Raw genomic sequence first — 25,077 nt, 5'->3', positions numbered from 1 at the left:
TGCTGATCCAGAAGGTCAAGGTCAAGGCCTGGTGTGTGCAGCTGCCCGCTCTGTCCCTGCCTCGTGATAGTGCATGGTGCCCTGGAGGTGCTGGGTGAGGTTGTGTTCAATGAAGAAGTGAATTCTGAGAGAAGATCCAAGATGGCCAAATAGGAACAGCTCTGGAGTCCAGTTCCCGCAAGAACAAAGCAGAGGGCGAATGATCGCAGCATTTCCAAACGAGTTTTCACTGCCCACAGACCAGGAGATTCCCAGGCTGAAAAGTGCCACGAGTTTCGAGCACGGCTGTTTCAGCCAGCGCAGTGGGTCTCCACACACAAGCCCACACACAAATCTGGGCAGCCATTTCAACTGGCACCTGGAACGCCTGGGAGACAGAGCCACCCATTCAACTGATAAAAAGGGGGCCGAAACAGGGAGCCAGGTGATCTGGCTCGGGGGTTCCCACCCCCACAAAGACCAGCAATCTGAAACGCTCAGGACTGAGAGTTTCACAGCAAGCACTGCTGGACCCAGAACGGTCCAGCTCTGCGGGGGGAAGGGCGTCAGCCATTACTGAGGCAGTCCACCATTACTGAGGCAGTCCGCCATTACCTAGGCCGTCCGCCATTACAGAGGCAGTCGGCCATTACGGAGGCAGACTGCCATTACCGAGGCAATTCTAACTATACCTCTATAAACAAAACCTCAAGGAAGTTCACACAGCAGCTGGGCAGAGCCCATAGCAGCTCAGCAACGCCTCTGATGGTAGTCTGTGACTAGGCTACCTCCTTCCTGGGCAGGGCATCTGTGAAAAAAGGAAGCAGCACACCAGGAACTTCTAAATAAAGCCCCACCGTCTCAGGATAGAGCACCTGGGAAAAAAAGGCGGTTATGAGTTCTGCTGCAGCAGACTTAGACATACCTGCTCAGCAGCTCTGAATGGAACAATGGAGCTCCCAGCACAGCTTTTGAGCTCCTATAAGAGACAGACTGTCTCCTCAAGCAGCTCCCTGACTCCTGTATATCCAAAGAGACACCTCATAAAGGAAAACTCAAGCTGACATCCGGCACCTATCCTTCTGGGATGAAGACAACAGAAAAAGAAATTGGAAGCAACCCTTACTGTTCTGCAGCCACTGCAGGTGATCCCCAAGCAAGCAGAGTCTGCAGTGGACTTCCAGCAGTCCTACAGCGGAGGGGCCCATTAGAAGGAAAACTAAAAAAACCAGAAAGAAAGAACTTCAACGTCAACTAAAAGGACATCCACTCAGAGACCCCACCTGAAAGTCACCAACTACGAAGAGCACAGGTAGATAAATCCACAAAGATGGGAAGAAACCAGCACAAAAAGGATGAAAGCACCCAAAACCAGAAAACCTCTCTTCCTCCAAGAGATCACAGCTCCTCACCAGCAAGGGAACAAAGCTAGATGGAGAATGAGTCTGATGAATTGACAGAAACAGGCTTCAGAAGGTGGGTAATAACAAACTTCTCTGAGCTAAAAGAACATGTTCTAACCCAATACAAAGAAACTAAGAACCTTGAAAAAAGGTTTGACAAAATGCTAACAAGAATAGAGAAGAATAAAAATGAAATGATGGAGCTGAAAAAAACACGAGAGCTTCACGAAGCATACACAAGTTTCAATAGCCGAATCAAACAAGCAGAAGAAAGGATATCAGAGAATGAAGATCAGCTCAATGAAATAAAGTGAGAAGGCAAGAATAGAGAAAAAAAGAGTAAAAAGAAATGAACAAAGCCTCCAAGAAATATGGGATTATGTGCAAAGACCAAAGCTACATTTGATACGTGCACCTGAATGTGACAGAGAGAATGAATCCAAGCTGGAAAACACTCTTAAGGATACTATCCAGGAAAACTTCCCCAACCTAGCAAGGCAGGCCAACATTAAGGTCCAGGAAATACAGAGAACACCACAAAGATATTCCTCCAGAAGAGCAACCCCAAGGCACATAATTGTCAGATTCAACAGGGTTGAAATGAAGGAAAAAATGCTAAGGGCAGCCAGAGAGAAAGGTCACGTTACCCACAAAGGGAAGCCCATTAGACTCACAGTGGATCTCTTGGCAGAAACCCTACAAGCCAGAAGAGAGTGGGGGCCAATATTCAACATCCTTAAAGAAAAGAACTTTTAACCTAGAATCTCTTATCCAGCCAAATTAAGCTTCATAAGTGAAGGAGAAATAAAATCCTTTACAAACAAGCAATTGCTGAGAGACTTCATCACCACCAGGCCTGCCTTACAAGAGCTCCTGAAAGAAGCACTAAATGTGGAAAGGAACAACCAGTACCAGCCACTCCAAAAAGGTACCAAATGGTAAAGAGCATCGACACAATGAAGAAACTGCATCAACTAACAGGGAAAACAACCAGCTAGCATGAAAATGGCATGATAAAATTCTCACATAGCAATATTAACCTTAAATGTAAATGGGCTAAATGCCCCAATCAAAAGACATAGACTGGCGAATTGGATAAAAAGTCAAAACCCATCAGTGTGCTGTATCCAGGAAACCCATCTCATGTGCAAGGACTCACATAAACTCAAAATAAAGGGATGGAGGAAGATTTACTAAGCAAATAGAGAGAAAAAAAAAAAAAAAAGCAGGAGCTGCAGTCCTAGTCTCTGATAAAACAGACTTTAAACCAACAAAGATCAAAAGAGACAAAGAAGGGCATTACATAATGGTAAAAGGGTCAATGCAACAAGAAGAGCTAACTATCCTAAATATATACGTACCCAATACAGGAGCGCTCAGATACATAAAGCAAGTTCAAATCACAGTGGGTCTTATAGCATCATTAATCGTATAGCCATGATATGTCTATTATACTATAATACATGCTGCCTACAACAGACTCATGTTAGGTCTAAAGACGAACATACGAAAAAGTGCTCATCATCCCTGGTCATTAGAGAAATGCAAATGAAAACTACATTGAGATACCACCTCACGCCAGTTAGAATGGCGATCATTAAAAATTCTGGAGACAACAGATGCGGGAGAGGATGTGGAGAAATAGGAACACTTTTACACTGCTGGTGGGAGTGTAAATTAGTGCAACCATTGTGGAAGACAGTGTGTTGATTCCTCAAGAACCTAGACATAGAAATTCCATTTGACCCAGCAATCCCATTACTGGGTATATATCCAAAGGATTATAAATCATTCTATTATAAAGACACATGCATACATATGTTCACTGCGGCACTGTTTACAATAAATAGCAAATACCTGGAACCAACCCAGCTGCCCATCGACGACAGACTGGACAAGGAAAATGTGGCACATATACGCCATGGAATACTATGCAGCCATAAAAAATGATGAGTTTGTGTCCTTTGCGGGGACATGGATGAAACTGACACAAGAAAAGAAAATCTAACACCACATATTCTCACTCGTAGGTGAGTGTTGAACAATAAGAACACATGGACACAGGGAAGGGAGCATCACACACTGGTGTCTGTTGTGGGGGAATAGGTGAGGGACAGCAGCAGGGGGTAGGGTGGTTGGGGAGGGATAACATGGGGAGAAATGCCAGATATAGGTGACAGGGGGATGGAGGCAGCAAACCACCTTGTCAAGTATGTACCTACGCAACAATCCTGCACGTTCTGCACATGTACCCCAGAACCTAAAGTGCAATAAAATATATATTTTTAAAAAATGGTTGAGGAAAGTACTTTCAAGCTTGCCTGAGGTCTGAGAAGCTGAGCTTTCTGCAATGGTCTGAGGGTAAGCTTTGACTGGAGTGTTTGAAGGACGCCTTTCCTGTTTGCTTTCTCGGCGTGGAAACGTCAAGATGCAGAATCCAGATAGGTCACTGTAGCCTGGGCCTCTGCGATCTGGATTTGAAGCTGCAGACTGTGTTGAACTGGGCGAGCGGGAGGGCAGAGTGCGCTGGGGTCCAGCCTCCTGGGGTCCTGGAAGGGTGGGATGGTGTAGGCTGGTCCCCCACCCAGAATTAGTCAGAATTTGCTTCCCCACCAGGAGCGAGGTGAGTGAGAGGCGGGTCCTGGAGTAGTGCACCTGGTGGTGATCAGCATGGGCTGAAGTGTCAGAGGAGGTGACAGCCCAGGTCTTGCCTAATTAGTAGGTCTCTTCCAGCTGGAGATGCTGCCATCTTCTGTCACCCCTGGGGCACACCTGAGACCCTGCTCCCCGGACCTCCCCCCAGGAGGCTGAGTGCTAGACTCAGCCTGGGAGACAGGCTGAAGTTCTCAGGTAAATTTTACCCTACCGAGGCTGCGGTTTTGTAGGTAACACAGAAATGGGGAGGTGCTAGCCTGTCACTCTCTCCCATGCTCAGTCTCTTCCCTTTTCATCACCATCTCAGCCCCATCCATCTTCCTCCCTCCCTTCCTCCTTCCCTCCCTCATCTCTCTCTTTCTCTCTGACACATGCACACGTGCACACACACACACAGATGTGTGTCTGCCCATGAACACATGAGATCCAGTTTTCACAACTGATGGTGGGAGCTCAGTGCTGTTCTCCAGCTCCTCCGGGCCTTTCTCTGTCCTTACAAAGAAGGTGCCCTGTGATGGTTAATATTGAGTGTCAACTTGATTGGGTTGAAGGATGCAAAGTGTTGTCCCTGTGTGTGTCTGTGGGGATGTTGCCAAAGGAGGTGAACATTTGAGTCGGTGGATTTGGAGAGGCAGATCCACCCTTAATCTGGGTGGGCACCATCTGATCAGCTGCCAGCAAAAGCAGGAGGAAGAGCAAAAGCAGGTGGAAGAGCGTGGAAGGACTAGCCTGGCTTAGTCTTCCGGCCTACATCGTTTTCCCGTGCTGGATGCTTCCAGTCCTCAAAGATCGGACTCCAAGTTCTTCAGCCTTTGGACTCTTAGACCTTTAATCACAGACTGAAGGCTGCACTGCTGGCTTCCCTACTTTGGAGGTTTGGGACTCGGACTGGCTTCCTTGCTCCTCAGCTTGCAGACGGTCTATTGTGGGAATTTACCTTGTGATCCTGTGAGTCAATCCTCCTTAATAAACTCCCCTTTATATATACAACCATCCCATTAGTTCTGTTTCTCTGGAGAACGCTAATACACATTCCTTTGTCAAAACTGCACTTAGGGCCAAAAATCCACTGCAGACCCTGGGGTCAGCAAAGCAGCAGCTCTCAGGGCCTCCTGGAAGCGTGGCGTTGCAAATCTCGGCCAGGCCACTGGAGCTGTGTCCAGGGCTCCAGGCCACAGGTGGTGAGCACTGTGCCTGTTGAGATGGACTCCCTCCCCTGCTGCCGTGGCCATCAACGGTGGACTGAATAAAGAAAATGTGGTACAGATACACCATGGAATACTATGCAGCCATATCAAAGAACAAAACCATGTCCTTTGCAGCAGCATGTATACAGCTGGAAGCCTTTCTCCTAAGTGAATTAACAGAAACAGAAAACCACATACTGAATCTTTTCACTTGTAAGTAGGAGCTTAAATATCGGGTACATAGGGACAGACAGATGAGACTAGAGACTGCAGAATACTAGAGGGAGCAGGAAGGAGGGGCAGGGGTTGCTAGGTATTTATTAGGGGCACATTTGCAAAGTTGGCTTGTTTTCGGTTTTGTTCCCAAAGCCGGCATCGGATGTGAGAAAGCAACCTGGAAAACACTAGAAAGTCTGAACACAATTCTCTGATGTTGGACTTTTATTTATGATACCCATTTTGGGAGGAGCAGAATGACACTGCTGGCTACTAGTTCATATCTCTGTATCTCTAGATTTGTATCTATATCTACATATATTCACACACACATATATAATGTACAACTATATAGACATATATATGTATACTTTTGTAAAAAGAACACTTTAAGAAAGGAGGTCGAAAGCGGGGGGGGGCGGAGCGAGGCCCTTTGACCCCCCCGAGTCACGCACGCACGCCCAGCGCTACTGCGCAGCCGCAGAGACGTAGTCCAAGCTCCTTCCGCTCGCGCCTCAGTGTGCCTCGTGAGAGGGGAGACAGTTACCACACGGTTACCACACAGCCGCGGCACAGACTAGGCCTCAGGTCTCCGGCCTCAGGTCTCCGGCCTCAGAGCCAGACCCCGCCACCTCACGATATCCGACCAGATTGAGGAACAAGGTAAGGTAACCTCCCCTCACCTGCCCCGCTAACTTGGGCCTCAAGTTCTGTCAGAGCCTTGGCCCTGCCCGGTTAGGCGACCATTCAGGGGGCGGCAGGATTGGATGTTCATCGGCGGGGGCATGTTGGGGGCGGCAGGATTGGATGTTCATCGGCGGGGGCATGTTGGGGGCGGCAGGATTGGATGTTCATCGGCGGGGGCATGTTGGGGGCGGCAGGATTGGATGTTCATCGGCGGGGGCATGTTGGGGGCGGCAGGATTGGATGTTCATCGGCGGGGGCATGTTGGGGGCGGCAGGATTGGATGTTCATCGGCGGGGGCATGTTGGGGGCGGCAGGATTGGATGTTCATCGGCGGGGGCATGTTGGGGGCGGCAGGATTGGATGTTCATCGGCGGGGGCATGTTGGGGGCGGCAGGATTGGATGTTCATCGGCGGGGGCATGTTGGGGGCGGCAGGATTGGATGTTCATCGGCGGGGGCATGTTGGGGGCGGCAGGATTGGATGTTCATCGGCGGGGGCATGTTGGGGGCGGCAGGATTGGATGTTCATCGGCGGGGGCATGTTGGGGGCGGCAGGATTGGATGTTCATCGGCGGGGGCATGTTGGGGGCGGCAGGATTGGATGTTCATCGGCGGGGGCATGTTGGGGGCGGCAGGATTGGATGTTCATCGGCGGGGGCATGTTGGGGGCGGCAGGATTGGATGTTCATCGGCGGGGGCATGTTGGGGGCGGCAGGATTGGATGTTCATCGGCGGGGGCATGTTGGGGGCGGCAGGATTGGATGTTCATCGGCGGGGGCATGTTGGGGGCGGCAGGATTGGATGTTCATCGGCGGGGGCATGTTGGGGGCGGCAGGATTGGATGTTCATCGGCGGGGGCATGTTGGGGGCGGCAGGATTGGATGTTCATCGGCGGGGGCATGTTGGGGGCGGCAGGATTGGATGTTCATCGGCGGGGGCATGTTGGGGGCGGCAGGATTGGATGTTCATCGGCGGGGGCATGTTGGGGGCGGCAGGATTGGATGTTCATCGGCGGGGGCATGTTGGGGGCGGCCTCTGGGTATTGGCCATCTGCTGCCGATTGGTCAGGGCGCCCGTGGGAGATTTGGCGTGGTGGACCAAGATGGCGCTGAGTTCAGGGGGTCTCCGGGCTCAAGATGTCCTCGTGGCGTGAGGTGATCTTGAGGTTCATGGCGTCCCTGTGGCGCTCAGTGGCTCGGGGTTGGGGTGACTCGGGCTTGTGCCCAGAGTGCGTCAAGATACTGGGCCTGGTTGCCCTAGGGCCCACGGTTCTTTCCCGAGCCTCGATTGGTTGGGAAACCATCGAGGCGATGGTTGGTCGGCCAGGTGGGGCACCTCCAGGAGTGTGCCTCAAACCCCGGCAGGCGGTGCGGCGGGGCCTGGCGCTACAGCAGCTCTATGCAGCCGCACTTTTTCTGGAATTTGTTGATTTTTCGCTGGTGGGCAGCCGCGGGGCACGGCCTTGTTCAGTGTTCTGGCGTAGCGGCCCTGGTGCAGCCTCAAATGCCGGGTGCTCTGAGGGGGTGCTTTGGGTGGTGCCCGCCGCCTCTCCCGCGGCGCCTGCGCGGGCGACGTTTTGAGATTTCGCACCTCATTAAATCCTTGGGGCTGACTTTCTGGGACTAGCTGATTCTTTTCCAGCTGCTCTCTTTTTGGTGAGGGGTGGTATTGGGGGGCGAGGAATGACTTTTTGTTGTTGTTGTTGTTATTGGGGGGCGAGGAATGACTTTTTGTGGTTGTTGTTATTGGGGGGCGAGGAATGACTTTTTGTGGTTGTTGTTATTGGGGGGCGAGGAATGACTTTTTGTGGTTGTTGTTGTTATTGGGGGGCGAGGAATGACTTTTTGTGGTTGTTGTTATTGGGGGGCGAGGAATGACTTTTTGTTGTTGTTGTTATTCGGGGGGCGAGGAATGACTTTTTGTTGTGGTTGTTGTTATTGGGGGGCGAGGAATGACTTTTTGTGGTTGTTGTTGTTATTGGGGGGCGAGGAATGACTTTTTGTGGTTGTTGTTATTGGGGGGCGAGGAATGACTTTTTGTTGTTGTTGTTATTGGGGGGCGAGGAATGACTTTTTGTTGTTGTTGTTGTTATTGGGGGGCGAGGAATGACTTTTTGTGGTTGTTGTTGTTATTGGGGGGCGAGGAATGACTTTTTGTGGTTGTTGTTGGTTTCGCTTTGTTTTTCAGACAGAGTCTAGCTCTGTTGCCCAGGCTGGAGTGCAGTGGCGCCATCTTGGCTCACCACAGCCTCCGCCTCCCGGGTTCAAGCGGTTCTCTCTCCTCAGCCTCCTGAAGAGCTGAGGCTATAGGCGTGGCCGCCACGTAGGGCTAATTTTGGTATTTTTTGTTGAGATGGGATTTCGTCATGTTGCCCACGCTGGTCTGAACTCCTAGGCTCAGGCAATCCTCCTGCCTCAGTCTCCCAAAGTACTGGGATTACTGGCGAGAGCCACCGCATTGGGTGAGAGCTTTGAGTTTAAAGAATTGACCAACTCCCGAGTTGATTTCCTGTCGGACTTTTCGCGGTTGAGACATAGAGTTGGGGTTTTGATGGTAACCGAGTTCCATTAGAGACAGACTGTGCAGCTTCGCTGTTTTATTTTAAATACGTTAATGAGGAGGAAGAGAAAGACAAGACGTAGGGTGTTGGGGGCAGAGGCGGGAGTCGGGAGCGCCTGCGAAATCGGGGTCCCTGTGGAGCTGGGGAGCCGTCGAGGCGCGCGAGGGCCGGGCCCCCTTGCCGCGTGGTCTTTGACAGGAAAGTCTCTGATTTGGTTGCGGTCGGACCGCGTCCCTCCCCCCGCTCCCTCCTCTCCCCGGCTCTCCCGGGCTCTCCCCGGCTCTCCCCGCAGTGGGGCCGACCGGCTTCAGGTTGACTAACAGAGAGCGATTTTCCGAGCAGCTTTGCAGCGCGGCGTTTTCTAAATCGGGGCGTGGGCTGGGTGCCCTTTGGAGCCTCGCTCGTCCCGCCTGCAGCAAGTGCTGGGCGATGGGATGCGGTTTTGGCGGCAGTGGAAGGGCTGCCTTTGAGAGTCCCGCAGGAAGATTTAGAAAGTGATTGTTCTTAAAACGGAGCGGCCTGGCTGTTGTAATTGCCCTGTTTTGCTGTGTGTTCCTCAAAGTGGTCCCCGCGTGAGTGGTCCCTCATTGTGAGCTGTGCCTCATGTCATGAGTTGATGGCCTTGCGCCTTGGAAGCGAATATTTATGACTTTTGAAAATGTGTTTAAAATGTCTTTAACGTCTAAAAAAGTCTCTTAGAAAACCAAATGGCTTCTTGTTGTTATGTTATCAAGAATTTAGATTTCTGTGGTAAATATGAGGTTCATTTTAAGTAAACTCATTGTTATGGGATTTGAGACTTAAACGTGAAATTAATTTTGCACAATCAAGTCATGGCTGGGCTCTTTGAAAACGTTGTAAGGCTGAAATTATTTATCTTGTGCGAAGAAGTGAGAAGGAACTAAAATGTGTGGTGTTATCAACAGCTTAGGTTTCTGTGGTAAATATAAATGAGTTTCCTTTTAAGTAAACTCATTTTTGTGGAATTTGAGATTTGAAATTGAAATTAATTTTGCACAATCTAGTCATGGTTGGGCTCCGAGAAAATGTTGTAAAGCTGTGATTTATCTTGTGGAAAAAAGTGAAAAGGAACTAAAGTGTATAGTGTTAACAAGAGTATGAATTTCTGTGGTAGATGAATTTCATTTTAAGTAAACTCATTTTTACAGGATTTGAGATTTAAAGTGAAATTGATTAATTTTGCGCAATCTAGTCATGGTTGGGATCTGAGAAAACGTAAAGCTGAAATTATCTTGTGAAAAGAAGTGAGAAGGAACTAAAATGTATGGTGTTATCAAGAGCTTCGATTTCTGTGGTAAATCTAAATGAGTTTCTTTTTAAGTAAACTCGTTTTTGTGGAATTTGAGATTTGAAAGTGAAATTAATTAATTTTGCACAATCTAGTCACGACTGGCCTCTGAGAAAACGTTGTAAAGCTGTGATTTATCTTGTGGGAAAAAGTGAAAAGGAACTTAAATTTATGGTGTTATCAAGAGTTGGCTGGGCGCAGTGGCTCACGCCTGCAATCCCAGCACTTTGGGAGGCTGATCACTTGAGGTCAAAAGTTCCAGACCAGCCTGGCCAACATGGTGAAACTGGTCTCTACTAAAATTAGCCGGGCGTGGTGGCACATGCCTGTTATGCTAGCTACTCGGGAGGCTGCTTTAACCTGGGAGGCAGAGGTTGCAGTGAGCTGAGATCTTGCCACTGTACTCCAGCCTGGGTGATAGAGTAAGACTCTGTCTCAAAAAGAAGGGGAGGGGGAGTTTAGATTTCTGTGATAAATATAAGTGAGTTTCATTTTAAGTAAACTCATTTTGTGGGATTTGAGATTTAAAAATGAAATTAATTTTGCGCATTCTAGTCACGGTTGGGCTCTAAGAAAATGTTGTAAAGCTGTAATTGTTTATCTTATGGGAAGAAGTAAAAAGGAACTAAAATTTATGGTGTGTCTATTATGAACCAGGCATGATGCTGAGAGTTTAACTGTGTCATTTTTGTCCTAAATAGCCCTGTGAAGTAGATATCATTCCAACTTTACAGGTTAGAAATTTGAGGCACAGAGAGATGAAATATTTGCCTAAAGTGAAATGGCAAATTTGGCAATTTGGACTTGGATTCAAGTGTTTCTAACGAAAGCCCAGCTCCTTGCATCATGCCCTCGTACCTAAAAGACATGACCTAATTCATTTCAGGTGCAATGTGAATGAAAATTACATGTTATGACCCAGGCTTGTTGTCTGTGCTCCTTGTTAAATAGTTCTGTTGGATAGATGTGGTCAATACCCAAAAGCTTTTGCTATCTTTGCCAGGCATTGCTCTAAGCACTTGACATGTATTAATTCATTTAATCCTTATAATTCCATGAGGTATGTGCTATTATCATTCCCATTTTACAGACAAAACAAATGAAGCACAGAGGATTTAAGTAAGTTGTTCAACTTACTTACACAGCTAGTATGTGGGGGAGGTGGGACCCAAACCCAGGTATTCTGGCCACAAGCCTAAGGTCTTAATGCCGTTTGATGCTGCCTCTCATGTAACCAGATATGTGTGACAGTTGCTTCACAAGTCTTAAAGTGTGAGTGTTCTTGTAGTTCAGGGAAAGCCATGTCACATCCACATGGGATGATCATTGGCATAGCGCTCTTGCTTTTTGGAGGTGAAACTTGAATTAAGCCTTGAATAGGTTCTCCTGGGTGGAGACACAACAGGGTATTATGGGTAGAGGGCATAACAGGAGCAAGAAGCTCAGAGTGCAAGATTGGTGTTGATTTGCATATGTACCACAAACATAAACATGTTGTGAGTCCAGGTACACAGTGTTCCCTGTCTACCCCAAGTTTTGACAACATTGTAATTAATCCAACTGGGGAGTTCTCTGTTCTCTGGATGTAAGAGCTTGCAACCATTGTCTGCAAACTCCCCTGTAACAGGCTACATAGTAAATATTTAGGCTTAGAACAAGCAGTCCCCAACATTTTTAGCAAGAGGGACCCGTTTTGGTTTCCTGGGGGGACCGGGAGAGTGCTGGGGGTGGGGGGAATATTGTTTTGCAATGAAATTGTTTCATAAGGAGAGTGCAACCTGCACATGCAGTTCACAGTAGGGTTCCTGCTTCTGTGAGAATCTAATGCTGCAACACATCTGACAGGGGGTGGAGCCCAGGGGGCAATGCTTGTTAGCTCCTGCTGTGCAGTCTGGTTCCTAACTGGCCAAGGACAGGTACCAGGCGGTTCCCCAGGGGCTGGGGACCCCTGGCTTAGAGTAAAGGGGCAAGTGGTAAGAAGTGACCTCTGCGCAGTGGGCAGGGTCCTGATTGTGGAAGGACCTTGCAAGCCATGCTAGGAGTTTGGATTTTCCTGTGTTATTGGCAGCAGAGGTATTCCAGGTGATTTTAATAATGAAGTAAAGCTCGTAGAGTGTGGTGGTAGACTGCACCATTTACTAGCTATAAGACCTTGGTAAATTACTTAAATCAAGCTTGTCCAACCCGACTTATTTTGTTGTTGTTGTTGTTGTCATTGTTGTCCTTCTGTTTTGTTTTGTTTTAGTCTTTCAGCAGCCTGAAGCCATGCTTTCTAGCCTCTGTCTCTAGTGATAAGTGGAAAAGGGGGATGAGGAAGGGGGTTTACTGGACCAACCAGAAACAGAAACTAAGAACCCATGAATGTATTCTCTCCCTTGGACACCCCTAAAAAGAAAGAAAACTGTCTTTGCTTCAGTTTTCTCATAAGGAAAATGCGGATACTAATAGAACCTACCCTAGAGGGTTGTCAGCAATTTAGCAAGATAGAATACCTAGTCAAAGGATCAAAGGAAAGTACAAATTAAATTAGAAATAGTAATTTTAAACCGTGGTTTTGCTAAAATTTCTGTAATTGTGATGAAATGATTATCCTTCCAGATAAAAATAATTTGTCAAAACAACTCAAGGAAAGATAGGATAATTTGCTTAGCTCATTATCCATGGAGGAACTTAGAAAACGTTATAAAAGCTGGACCCAGAGAGTTTCTTTTTTGTTTAATTCAGCCCTTTAGAGCACAAAAATTCTGGTGTGATGTAAACATTTTTAGAGCATAGAAAGAGATGAAAGGCTTCCCAGCTAATTTTTCAGAGCAATTTTGATACCAAGTGTTAATAATGTATCAATACTGATTCATTAATTGTGAGAAATATACCATCTCACTAATGTAAGATCTTAGAAATAGAGATGCAAACAATTTCTAAATAAAACACCAACAAATTGAATGTTGTTCTTTATAATCAGCTGGACCCCTCACCCCCAGAACATTAAGAAATGTATTAATACGTTGCATCAGGAGGTCAAAGGAGAAAAGCGATTTAGTCATCTGATGCCAAGAAAGCGATTTGGTACTATTTATCTGTCTTGGTTTTAAAACTACATGCAGGACCGGCAGGATACCACCTTAGTTTAGTTTAGAACATCTGGCTGACCCCAACAGCCCTCCTTAATGGGAAGAAGTAGAGGAGAGTTTTCAAACGTGGATACCTATCCGTTGTTTCTACTTCTAGGAATTTATCCCATAGAACTACTTCCACAGGTGCAAGACTGTTGTGCAGTGTTCTTTGTAAGAGCAAGACTTTAGAAGTAACTTGAATATCTATGAATTTATGAATTGGGGACTGGTTTAATAAATCATGGCATATTTATGAGATAGACCACTAAGAAGTCATTACAGAAACTACAGTAAATCTAAAAGTATTGATTTGGAAAGATTTTCTACCGTAGGTTACTTTTGCCTGTTTTTGAGTTTAATGTCAGTTGAGTCATATACTATATTCTCTTTTTTGTGTCTGGCTGTTTTTAAACTCAAGGTTATGGTTGTGGGATTTGGCCTTCCTGTGTGTGGCAGTAGTTGGTTTATTCTCATTGCTGTGTAGTTCTTTTGTATGAATATACCACAATTGAATTACTCATAGCTTGTGTAAGTCTTATGGTCCGAAAAACTCAAATAGTTTAAAAAGTGAAATTTGATTGAAGTTAGAGCTCCAATTAGAGGTATTTTACAACTTGATACCTCTATGCAACATTGGTGTGCATTTATCTAACTTGAGTTCTCCCATCTTCTTTATCCCCTTTTGATTTCTCTCTTTTGGGCTCATGGTCATTAGTATCTCCACTATAGAATGGTCATTAGTATCTCTACTATAGAATGAAAGGGAAACGGGAAAAGAGATGAAACTTGAATCCCTTACTTGTGCCTCTCATTACTGCTCTGGCTCAGGAAGGATAAAGTGAAGTAGTTCTTTTATTAACATACCCTTCCCAGTAACTGGGATGCAGACCTTCAAAGCAAATCTCTAGTACAAGATATAATCTGATACGGTTGTAGCCAGTATCTTCTATTTCCATAGTTAAGTGATTCAGAGCCATAACTGAACCTTCCTAATTCTAGATTGTTTGGCTTGCCTTTCACAGCCATTTATTTAGGTTTCATATGCAATGTAATAAGGCAATCCTAACTTGAAAACTGAAATGGACCTTAGAGATCGTCTCCGCTGGTATTCAAAACCTGGTGCATGGGAAGATGGTGTCTCTCATGGGCTGTCCAGCCCACATACTGGTGGGGTCTCAATCCAGAATAGACGCCCGGCTTACATTTTGGAGGCAATGTGTTCTCCTTAGTCAAGAGCCTTTTGGAGCTCCTTTACAAAAGCAGTTGGCCCTTATGTTCTCTTGTTCATTTGTTTCCAGCATTTACTCTGTAGGCTTTAAGTTGCTAAGCAGTTGGTAAATGTGTTTGATTCGATTCTTATTTCTAGTCATGGGCAATATAGCCCTTCAGTTTTAAAAGATTTATTCTAAATTGGCCATGGAAGAAATCTGGTTTTGTCACTTTTAAAAATTCAACCCAGAGTCCAATTCAATTTGAATTAGCATTCTGAGAGCATATCCGTATTATTAAGGTAGTAAGGATATGAAGTAACTTTCTTATGCATTGCTTTTCAGGAGTAGAGGTTTGCCACTCTCAGGTGACTAAGCAGTATCACAAAAATGATGTCTAGCAACACCAGTGAAGCTGATGTGGTTTGTATTCAAATTGAAAATGCGTCTTTGTTCTTTTTATTGTGCCATACTTCTATTCTAAATTTAATTTTATATAGTAAAATGCATAGGTAATTGAATTTTTGTTATGTATTTTGGCAGTAATATATAAAGCTCTTGTGACAATTTGTGTTCAAGTTTCTTTGTGATCACACACTTAAATTTCTTTTGGGTCAACAGAAGTTGAATTACTAGGTTATGGAGTTCCGTAAATTTAACTCTGTGAGAATCTGCTGAACAGTTTTTCAAAGTAGTTGTGCTGTTTTTACATTTCTGTTATATTCTTCTATATTTCTTAATCCTTCAAGTTGAATCAGTATATAGATTATTAAACTGTATCTAATTTGGCTTAACAGAAAACACCTTTTTTTAGTTACATAAGGACATAGATAGTAATGCTACCTAAGTAGTCTAGGCAAATCTCTTAACTACTATCAGTTCTACTGTTTTTCAAAAATCTTTGAAGATAATGTTAAGTGCCTACCAAGAGTCATTTTTCTCTGACATAACTATGTAAAAGCACTTTGAAAAGCATGAGGCACTGTACAAGACTAGGATAGTATATTTTTAAAAATACTGAACTGTAACCTAATTCCATATTTTTTGTAATTTCTATCATGTATTTTCAAACAAAAACATACATAGCTACCAAGTATGTTTATTTTAAAATTATTCCTATAGTTCATAATTCATTCTTAGAATGAAGAGTTATTATATTGAAGTGTAACGGTTATTCACTACTTACTTATTTATACCCTATCTTATTTTAAAAAGTTTTAAGGTACTTTAGAGATTAATTTATGAAGAAAAATAGGTGCTCAGATGTTTTCTGTCTTGTCCACAGAGGGGCACTGTTGGATTATTTAGAAATCAAAAACCATATAACATTTATTTTTTTGTTCATGGTTAGAAACACTTGCTTTTAAAGTAGTTCTGGTGCTAAAGGACTGGTCTTTCTACCATGAAGCATATAAAGGGTTAAGCTTAGTGAAAACTGTTATCTTAAGTATTGTTGGGTTAATGAGAACACAGTTCCGCAAGCACATCTTTTTGTAGTCATAGTATTTACAATGAGCAAATTTCCTTTGCTATCACAAATAGCCCTTTGTAAAAGCTTCTTGAAAGTGAAATTAAACCCTCAACTTTTCTTTTAGTTCTGTCTTTCATCTTTCCTTTTAATTTGTTGATAAATCTTCCTCAGATAAAAACAAGAATATCTACTTATGATGATGACAACACTGTTGTTCTTCATGCATATGAAACAAAACATAAATTTGCAAATGAAACAAAAACTGAGGTAAGTAGTGTTAATTGCTAATTGCCAAATATATTAACACTTGCTGTTTTAAAGAAAAAAATTTAAATTCCTCGTATGCTATGGAGTTCCCATAAACTCACAATCAAGAAAATATCTCTCCCCTGAATTTGAATGCTTTCTTTCATCAGAGAATGAGCACTTAACCATTTTACTTTCCACTTTTTCTTATATAGTAGAAAATTAAGAGTAGTTTTGTACTCACTTTCAGTACAAAACTCTAAACCTGGATTCTTCCGATATAATAAATTCTTTTATTGCCTCCTTCCTCAATTGTCAGTTATCATTTTCATTCTCATCTAAATGTGAATTTCTTAAATCTCTGCTTTAGATTAAGACTTCTGAAAACCATTAAGAAGTTGGTTATAAATAAAAACAATTTAAATAAATAAATACAGTTCCCCTCGCCCCTGGTGTTCAGTTTGACGTTACAGAAAGAAAGCATTAACCACTTTAAAACTACTAGCAGGAACCGATTACTGTAGCTGATGCATCCTGTAATACTGAAGAGCAACCGAAGTCAGTGTATGATGTCCTTACCTATTGCCAGGTATGGAAGTTCTGTCTCTTCAATGTAGTTCTCTAAAATGTTAAGTCAAAATTCTCCTTATCTCACATAAAAGGAAAGTGTACAATTAATTGAAATTTTGCCTATCAAATTATTTATGATTATCATTCCGTTGTGATTATTTTTTAAAAACAATTTCTGGTTAGAGCCACATTTCCTGGTGACATTTTTGAAATAGCAACATGTAGATTTTGTAGCTTTTTAAAAAGCTCATTACCAACCAAATGAAATGGCCCCAAGGGCCCTTCTCCATTCCTCCCAAGGGACTGGCTCTTTCTTCACTTATCCATTCTAGATCACAGGGGTGTCGCTGCAGCCTGCCTTGTTCTTTCATCCCAGTTCCCTCTTGAGTCCACCTCCCTCCTGCTTAGGCTGGGAGCAGAGGAGGACACCCTCTGCTGGCCGTCCCCTGCCTACCTCAGTCCCGTAGTCCTGCCTCTTCGCTCCTAGAGACAGTGGAGCACCTGGGGCAGTCCTCCCTTCCAAGTCCTCATATCTGTCCCCATAGTCAACCAATTGCCCCCATGCTCAGCCTTCTGACCTTTTCACAACCATTTTAGTGACCAGGGTTGACACCCTCACTGCTTTCTGCATCTGGTCCCCTCCCCGAACTCAGAGCTGCCCCCATCGGGCATCCCTCTCTCTCCTCTGGCTTCAGTCCCTGTTCTGCCTCTGGTCCCCTCTCCAAACTCAGAGCTGCCCCCCCATCGGACATCCCTCTCTCTCCTCTGGCTCCAGTCCCATTCCCTCCTTCCCCTCTATAAGTTCTCCCACAGCTTGGAGAAGCCACTTTTCTTGCCTCCCATCCCTCCTTTCCTGTCATCCTCAGTCTCTCCTTACCATGACAGCCCCATTCCTGGAACGTCATTGATACTTGCCGTCTCCACACCTGGCTTCCTGTTTTTCTCTGTGGGTATTTTTGAACCTGTTGTTCCTTCCGCCCTGTAAGCCCTTACATGCATCCTCACCTGCTAAGCACCTTCTCATGTTTTAATTCTCACCTCAGACCTCACCTCCTCTGAAAAGTTCTCTATGACTGCCAGCCTGGGTTAGGCCCACTCTTCTCTGCATGCTTAGCCTCCTGTTCCTGCCTGTGTCACGATGCTGGTAATAACACTAGTAACACTAGTAACTAATAACACTGAGCACCGTTGAACTGGGCATAGTGTAGTGTTGTTTCTGTTAGCATTAACCTAATACTATAGCAAGGTTCTCATCAAGAGAACCCTGAGAGAGATTTTCATCCCGATTCCCTACATGAGGACATTGAAGCACAGAGACGTTAAGTAACCTGCCCAGGGTCACAGAGCCAGTAAATGGCTGGACTCTAGTATTTGACCCCAACCATGTTCCCCTAGAGCCTGCACTGTAGAACCCTCGCAGCCCAGTGGTTCTCACCGGGGACATCAGAATCACCTGGGGGCTTGTGAAAACATAGACCACTGCCCCTACTCCCAGAGTTCCCGGTTCCATAGGTCTGGGGTACAGCCTGGAATTTGGCATTTCTGATGAGCTTGCGGGTGATGTTAATGCCACCGTTTTGTCGACCACACTTTGCAAACCACTGTTCCAGGCTATTAATCACTTTGTCTATTGGAATTCTCTTTTTACTTGTCTCTCCCCCAGCTGAGATGGCAGTTCCTCTAGGAGAGGAGCTTTTTGTTTGTTTTTAAATAGGGTGGGGTCTCACTCCGTTTTTCCTGGCTAGAGTGGGGTGGCACAGGCACAGCTCACTGCAGCCTCAACTTCCCAGGCTCAGGTGATTCTCCCACCTCAGCCTCCCTAGTATCAGGGACTACAGGCATACACTGCCACACTTGGCTAATTTTTTGTATTTTTGGTAGAGACGGAGGTTTCGCCATGTTGCCTAGGCTGGTCTCTAACTCTTGAGCTGAAGCGATCCACCTGCCTCAACCTCCCAAAGTGCTGGGATTACACCTGATCAGGAGCCTTTTTTCAGTCCATGTTCTCAACACCTAGCAAAGTAGTTCTGCCAGGTGGTAGGCTGTCAATAAAGGTTTGGATAAATGAAAGAATTAATGAATGAATTAATGAGGAAATGTTTCTGGCCCTTTGTTAAGTATATTTTTCTTTACCCAAAGTTTCTGCGTATTTCAGGAATTCTCAGATTTTTATCAGTCTCCTATGTGCTTGATTGGCGTATAAATCTCATGTGTACTCCATGGTTTTGTAAGGTTAATTACTGGCTGCATGATTTAAAAGTACTTTGAAGCCAAAAGTCACATCTGTTATATTTGGTTCAGTGTTCCTTCTGGAGTGGAACACTTGCTGTCTATAATATAGACTTCATATTTGTAGATATATGAACATACATGTTACATATGAACATTATAAAGTGAGTCTTTGTTCTTTTAGCAGATTTGAGCATTTCTTTCCTAAAATAGCACCTTCCTTGATGTGCAGTGTCTCCATCATCAGTGTGCTAGTGTAGAGGCATTGTATCACATTCATTTGCCACCATTAGAGCTTCCTCAGTGCCGACATGGGGTAGAGCAGGGGAAGAGACATTGGGGCTCCTGAACTCAGCCTATTGGCTCTGTGTCACCTACGGCCAGGCCTTGAATAGAAGCAAGACATTTCTGATGGCTTGAGAACTTTTGCTGTGTCTAGCAGTTGACATTTGACTTAATGGTATTTTCATGTTACTTTTCTTTGAAATAGAAACTACATTATATTATACACTGTATACCTATTATATAACTATATTGTATTGTAATAGGTTATATATGATGCTATCCAAAACCTGGATAAGAAGATTGATGGCATTAGCAGAAAGGTTTCAAAAATCCAACGTTTCAATGCAAAAGCAGGGTCGACGAATCGCGTAAGTGTTATAAAAAACATTTTTACAACTATGATAAACCTTTGGTTTGTAAAGATGCCAATCAGCTAGAAGTGAGAGAGTACCAGTAACTGTGTGAGATTAGCAAGGCATGTCTATCCTTGTAGATGGAGACTACTGACTCTCGGTTGGGAGAATGCCGAAGTTTAGGTTTGATAACTTATGACACTGCGTATTTTTATGTTTGTAACTATCATGTGTAAAATACAATTAAAATGTAGAATTGAAGAAGAATCAATTATATACTCCAAAAGGAGCATTTATTTTTAATAATGTAAAGCAAAGTTGCATGGAAAGTAAGTATTAATGTATTTACTACTCATTTTACTACTTTTTTACTCACCATTGGTTGATGCTGTGTTTCTGTGATTTCAGAAGCCATCTGGCTTTGGATATGGATATGCATACAGAAATTATTCTTGCCTGCTCGCTAAAAAGCTTAAACTCCAGAAAATGAAGAAAAGTCAGGCTTACGAGACATTCTCCTACCCTCAAAGTTATAGTCCCACTTCACCGGTGGCAGTGCGGGCGGATAATTCCCAGAGCAACAATCCAGCACCATCCTTTCACATGGAAGAATACCAGCGAGCTGAGCCGGAGGAGGACCCAGTCCTCAGCTGCACTCCGAGTCCAGTGCATCCCTCAGACCACTCTGAGCATGGTTTTCAACCGTCTTATGCATCTGATGGTGCAATGCCTGGCTCTTCACGGCCCTACCGTGGCAGCGCTAGGGTTAACAGCAGCCAAGGCAAGTACTCACCTGACCGCTCTTTCGCAGTACCACTTTCAGGTATGCTGGCCCAGGGAGAGCCCAGTTCAGTACATGCCCCTGAGATGATGAGTTACTCAGCTTTAGTGGAGATTAGGCACATTGTATCATCTCTCTGCTTCCGTTCTGGTTTTGGTGAGTTTGAAATGCTGTATCTACAAGTAGCACTATTTGACCTGCATTTATCAACATCCTTGATGCAAACTAATAGAAGCTGCTCATTTCCTATTTTGAGGGCTGGTTTTAGGGTATATTCAGAATGATGACTAACATTTATTGAGTGTCTATTATGTGCAAGGCACTGTGCCAATCAACCGACACCCCTCTTCCCCACTTATAATGACACCATGGTGTTGGCACATTTCTTACCCTGTCCCCAAGGTCACAGAGCTGATGAGTAGCACTTCTAGAGCTCTGCCTCATTGTGATTTTTAAAATCTTCTATTTTTTTTTTACTCTTTCCCTAGATAAATAAAAAACACTCCTGAGATGGCAAGAGCCCAGATGATAGGGAAGAAAGGGTATGCTTTGGCTAATTCACACACACACACACACACACACACACACACACAGATCAAATTGTGTTGTTGGTCTTGGTTGGAGAAACAAATTTCCCTAACTACTTATGAAACCCACTTTAGTCATCACACACTAATTTTAGGGAATCGAACACTCTGGGTGAGTAAAAGAATACTTAGCAGTACACAAAGAAATTTCAACACAGCTTAGTATAGAGCGTAGCTAAAACTTTCTGAAGTATGAGCACTTAAATTGTCTCATATCTCAGTTATTTCTTTCTTTTAACATATAAACCTTTGACCAAAATCTCTATTACTATGCAATTAAGCATGAAAGAGGAATTAAATAAAATGTTATAGTTACTTCTGGCCTAGTTTAGCAGAAAGCGATCTTGTCTTCTTCAAAGTGCACATTAGCACTTAGGCCATCAGGGACAGGAATCTAAAGAGTAAAGTGATACTAAAAATAACCTTATTGAATACATGGTGAAGATTTGATAAAAGGACTGATTTGGTTCTTAAAGATAATGGGGTTGTTATTGAGATTCATTTATTAAAAGAAACAAATTTAAGCAATTATAAAACTGTAAATTTGGGGAATTTCCATTAGATTTAGCTAGTAAAATCAACTTAATCTAGATAGACCAAGAGAGAGATTAAGAGAGCAATTCCTTGAAATACTTGAAGTAAGAGAGTCATACGTTAGGCTAGATTAACCTAATTTTACCCAAGTGACAGATCTTTTGCCATATTTGCCTGTGGCCAAAGAAGACTTGATTTGCTTCATCTGTGTTGTGATCTTTGAAACTTTAAGGTAACTTCTGAACCTGTCTTTGCTATCTAGGGAAGGTCAGATGGGCCGCTCTTGTGTAGGCATCCTCACATCATCTTTATATAGACTTTCACTAGATTTTACAGTTGGAGTCTTGACTCCTTGCTAGAAACGTCACAGAAGGTTTCAACAAAGACACCATTCCTCCCTTCCTAACATCTGTTCTTTTAGGATAATAATCAGGACAAGTGTGATTTATCTTTTTTCTTTTCTCCTCTCCATTGAAGTTACAAGCGTACCAGTGGACAATGACATGTATTTAGAGGACAACTTCATTAAGCACCCTGCAACATGGTCGGTGGAAGCAGTGGTCCTATTTCTGAAGCAAACGGATCCTAAGACATTATCCCCTCTTGTCGATCTCTTCAGAATCCATGTAATGCATCTTTTGATCCTGTTTTCTTGCTGTAATGTCTTTGAATGACCTCTGTGCAAGCCTTTCAGCTGGATACTGTGTGAATAGTGGGTGAACCCTATCAACTGATTTTTCCATGTCAGAAAGGTTATTTTGCCCCAGGTTAGCCTTAAATGGTAGGCTAATAGTCTGTTCTTCAAATGGGTATCAAAGTGCCTAAACTACAAACTGCCTCAACTTCTCAAGACATGATGATTCAGCATGGCCACTCAGGTGTACCTCCCCTTTGTAAGGACAGATACAATGATCCTCCCGCATCTGCTCCCAGCTGGGCACCAGGACCACGAGGAAGAGGGGTTAAGCACAAACTATCATAGAGTAACCTTCTTTCTATATAACCGGTGATTCAACAACTGATTCTATTTGTCTTATTATTGATGATTTGTGATGCTAATACCCTCTTGCTATTACCAGATCATTTACAAAGTAATATCCTAGGCCAAAGTTTTATAAGATTCGGTTTCTTTAATTTTGAGTTATGCTCAGTAGAAAAAATATGGAAGGTGCCAAACAACGATTGTACTATAAGAGATTTCAGGTCTTTTCAGATAAGGTTGTACTATAAGGGATTTCAGATCTTTTCAGATAGTGTTAAATGAGTGAGATTTTATTTTTAAACTGGAACATATAAAACCAAGTCATATGCTTCAGCAGCTTAAGTTGCTCAGTTAAGATAAGGAATTTTAAAAGGATGCTTTGTGACTATGAAGAAATATTTTCACACTGTATCCTAACAAATAAAATTAGTAGCCACATAGCTGACTTTCAGTATAGTAAGAAAGTTGGTCATTAGTTTTAGCATCTAATTAGCTTCAGACAACGAATTCACATTCATGGTAAAGACAACATTGTATAGACATTTATAGTTTGCACTGATGCTGACATACTCATCTTCCCAGCCCTTCTCAGAAATTTAATGACCATCTGAAATTCATTTTTGCTCTTCTTGGTCTTTACTATTTTGTCATGGATGTGTAGTATTTTATTCAACGTAGAGTATGTATTTAAAGTTAAGTTTGACACAGTTTATTTTTTAAGATATTAGGTTAAATTTCCTTTTTCTTAGAACTTGAAGTGAGTTTATACATTACCAAGTGGTGCTTCACTGTACAAGTTATATTTTTAATAGCGTTCATAAAGCAGATGCATATTCAGAGAATATACATCTGCAATGAACTGTTGTCTAGTTTGCTTTACATGTTCTCATAAAGAACTAACTGCTCTGTTGAAAATATGGAAGCATTACTAATTATTGTTACGTTTCTTCTCTCCACAGGAAATTGATGGGAAGGCTCTGCTCCTACTCACGAGCGACGTGATGCTGAAGTACTTGGGTCTGAATCTGGGAACGGTCATGAAGCTATGCTACTACATTGAACGACTTAAACAAGGAAAATGCTTTCAAAATTAAAAAAAAAAATCCTTGTACAAATTTAGATTGGGCCTACTTCCAGAGATACCAATGCCTTCTTAGTGTAGAATCATTTTTCTGCCCTTTAGTCATTTTTGTTTTTTAGAAAGTATCTCTCAAAATATAGCCAGAGTTGTAGAACTATGTTATAGTCCAGTCTACTACTTTCAAAACCATTTAACTGCTAGATGGTATTAGAATAGTCCAATAGGAAATTCATTCTTTATAGGTCTTAAAAATTACTCTTATTATATTGTTTACAAATATTTCATGCAAGAAATGGAAAATAAACCCCTTTGATTCTGGTTCATCTTTATACAGAGAACTAAGACAGCTAAGAGAGGTATTATCAGGGGTTGGCAACTTCCATGATGAAATCTATGGGGATTTTTCCTCAGAAGAGAATTTAAAGGTGTACCCATAGATAGCTCTTTCTGAAGTATTTTGTCTGTCTGATGCTGCCGTGTTCTACCAGTTTCCAGAAAGAGAATAGCCATATAAGTTATTTTTCTTTCTGCTATTATTTGTCTACAAGTTTTACTCAGTTTTAGAGAAAAAAATAAGCTTAAAAACTTTTATGAAGTGCTCTTAACAGTTTTTAGATAAACTATATGATAGATAGAATGGTTATTTTATGCAAGAAATATACTACAAGGGTGGTTTCAATAGTCTGACTACTTTTTTTCCAAAAAACTATTCTTCTAAAACTTTCATATTTTGGCTAAGTTTGGACATTTAACTACACTTTCATTGTTTGCACCTCTCTATAAAGATACCTCTGTCTAAACTTTTAAGATATATAACTTTATTTTATGTGTTTATTCTTTATATAGATAGTATTTTATATTTTATTCTAACATGAAGTATACACACAATTAATTTTTTAAATTTAAAATGGCATTTTGTATTGCCCCAGAGGTAGGATGAGCCATATATTTGTAAGATGTTTTATTTTGTGAAATCTAAGTGGATTATTTGCCATCACTAGTACCTCTCAACTTCCTTTTATATTTTATTCTAACCTGAAGTATACACACAATTAATTTTTTAAATTTAAAATGGCATTTTGTATTCCCCCGGAGGTAGGATGAGCCATATATTTGTAAGATGTTTTATTTTGTGAAATCTAAGTGGATTATTTGCCATCACTAGTACCTCTCAACTTCCTTTTCAGAGGACAAGAAACAATCTGTGGATTGGTTTCCATACAGGGAAGTTCTCTGTCCTATGGAATATTTCTAATTTGCTTAGTTCTGCACCATTTATCCTGCTACACTTTGAATGATACATTAATTCAGACTAATGTTTGGCGGCTTTATTTTGTAAGTTAGAACTTTCAAGTGAAACATATTCAGCACTGTTATTTCATTATAAATGTATAACATGTTTATTACATTATATAACAAATATAAGGTTTATAAGCTATGAGAATTGGTGCTGTCACCATTAGCCACTTAAAAATGTGAAGAAAATGTTCACCAGGGGCAATAATGTACCATTTCTTGTTAGAAAACCAAATATACTTTAGACACGACTGCAACTATTTACAGAATAGCTTCATCTATGTTATTTCTTAAATGTCATAAGATTCTTACTTAAACTTGGTCTTCTTTCAAAGTGTTTCTATGA

At 42.8% G+C, this 25,077-nt stretch overlaps 1 protein-coding gene across 4 annotated transcripts; it reads left to right on the top strand.

Annotated features, from left to right (window-relative positions):
- Window positions 1-5,957: 5,957 nt before the first annotated feature.
- LOC100385571 (Scm polycomb group protein like 1) lies at window positions 5,958-23,578 on the top strand. 4 transcript variants are annotated; one of them, XM_054250919.2, is made up of 8 exons: window positions 5,958-6,103; window positions 14,662-14,739; window positions 15,959-16,054; window positions 16,542-16,622; window positions 19,381-19,485; window positions 19,879-20,251; window positions 21,850-21,998; window positions 23,314-23,578. In XM_054250919.2, exons 2-8 carry the CDS (start codon window positions 14,707-14,709, stop codon window positions 23,446-23,448), a joined length of 972 nt encoding a protein of 323 aa, XP_054106894.1. In that variant the 5' UTR covers window positions 5,958-6,103; window positions 14,662-14,706; the 3' UTR covers window positions 23,449-23,578. The 4 variants fall into 4 exon arrangements, with proteins under 4 accessions (XP_054106894.1, XP_054106893.1, XP_078219702.1 ...); XM_054250918.2 differs by having other exon boundaries at window positions 16,539-16,622; XM_078363576.1 differs by lacking the exon at window positions 5,958-6,103 and adding an exon at window positions 7,202-7,280 and having other exon boundaries at window positions 16,539-16,622.
- The last annotated feature ends 1,499 nt before the right edge of the window (window positions 23,579-25,077 follow it).

This window comes from Callithrix jacchus, chromosome X (assembly GCF_049354715.1).
Source record: "Callithrix jacchus isolate 240 chromosome X, calJac240_pri, whole genome shotgun sequence".
NCBI lineage: Eukaryota > Metazoa > Chordata > Mammalia > Primates > Cebidae > Callithrix > Callithrix jacchus.
The sequence above is the reverse complement of the archived record's forward strand: the minus strand, read 5'-3'. Positions and strand labels throughout refer to the sequence as shown.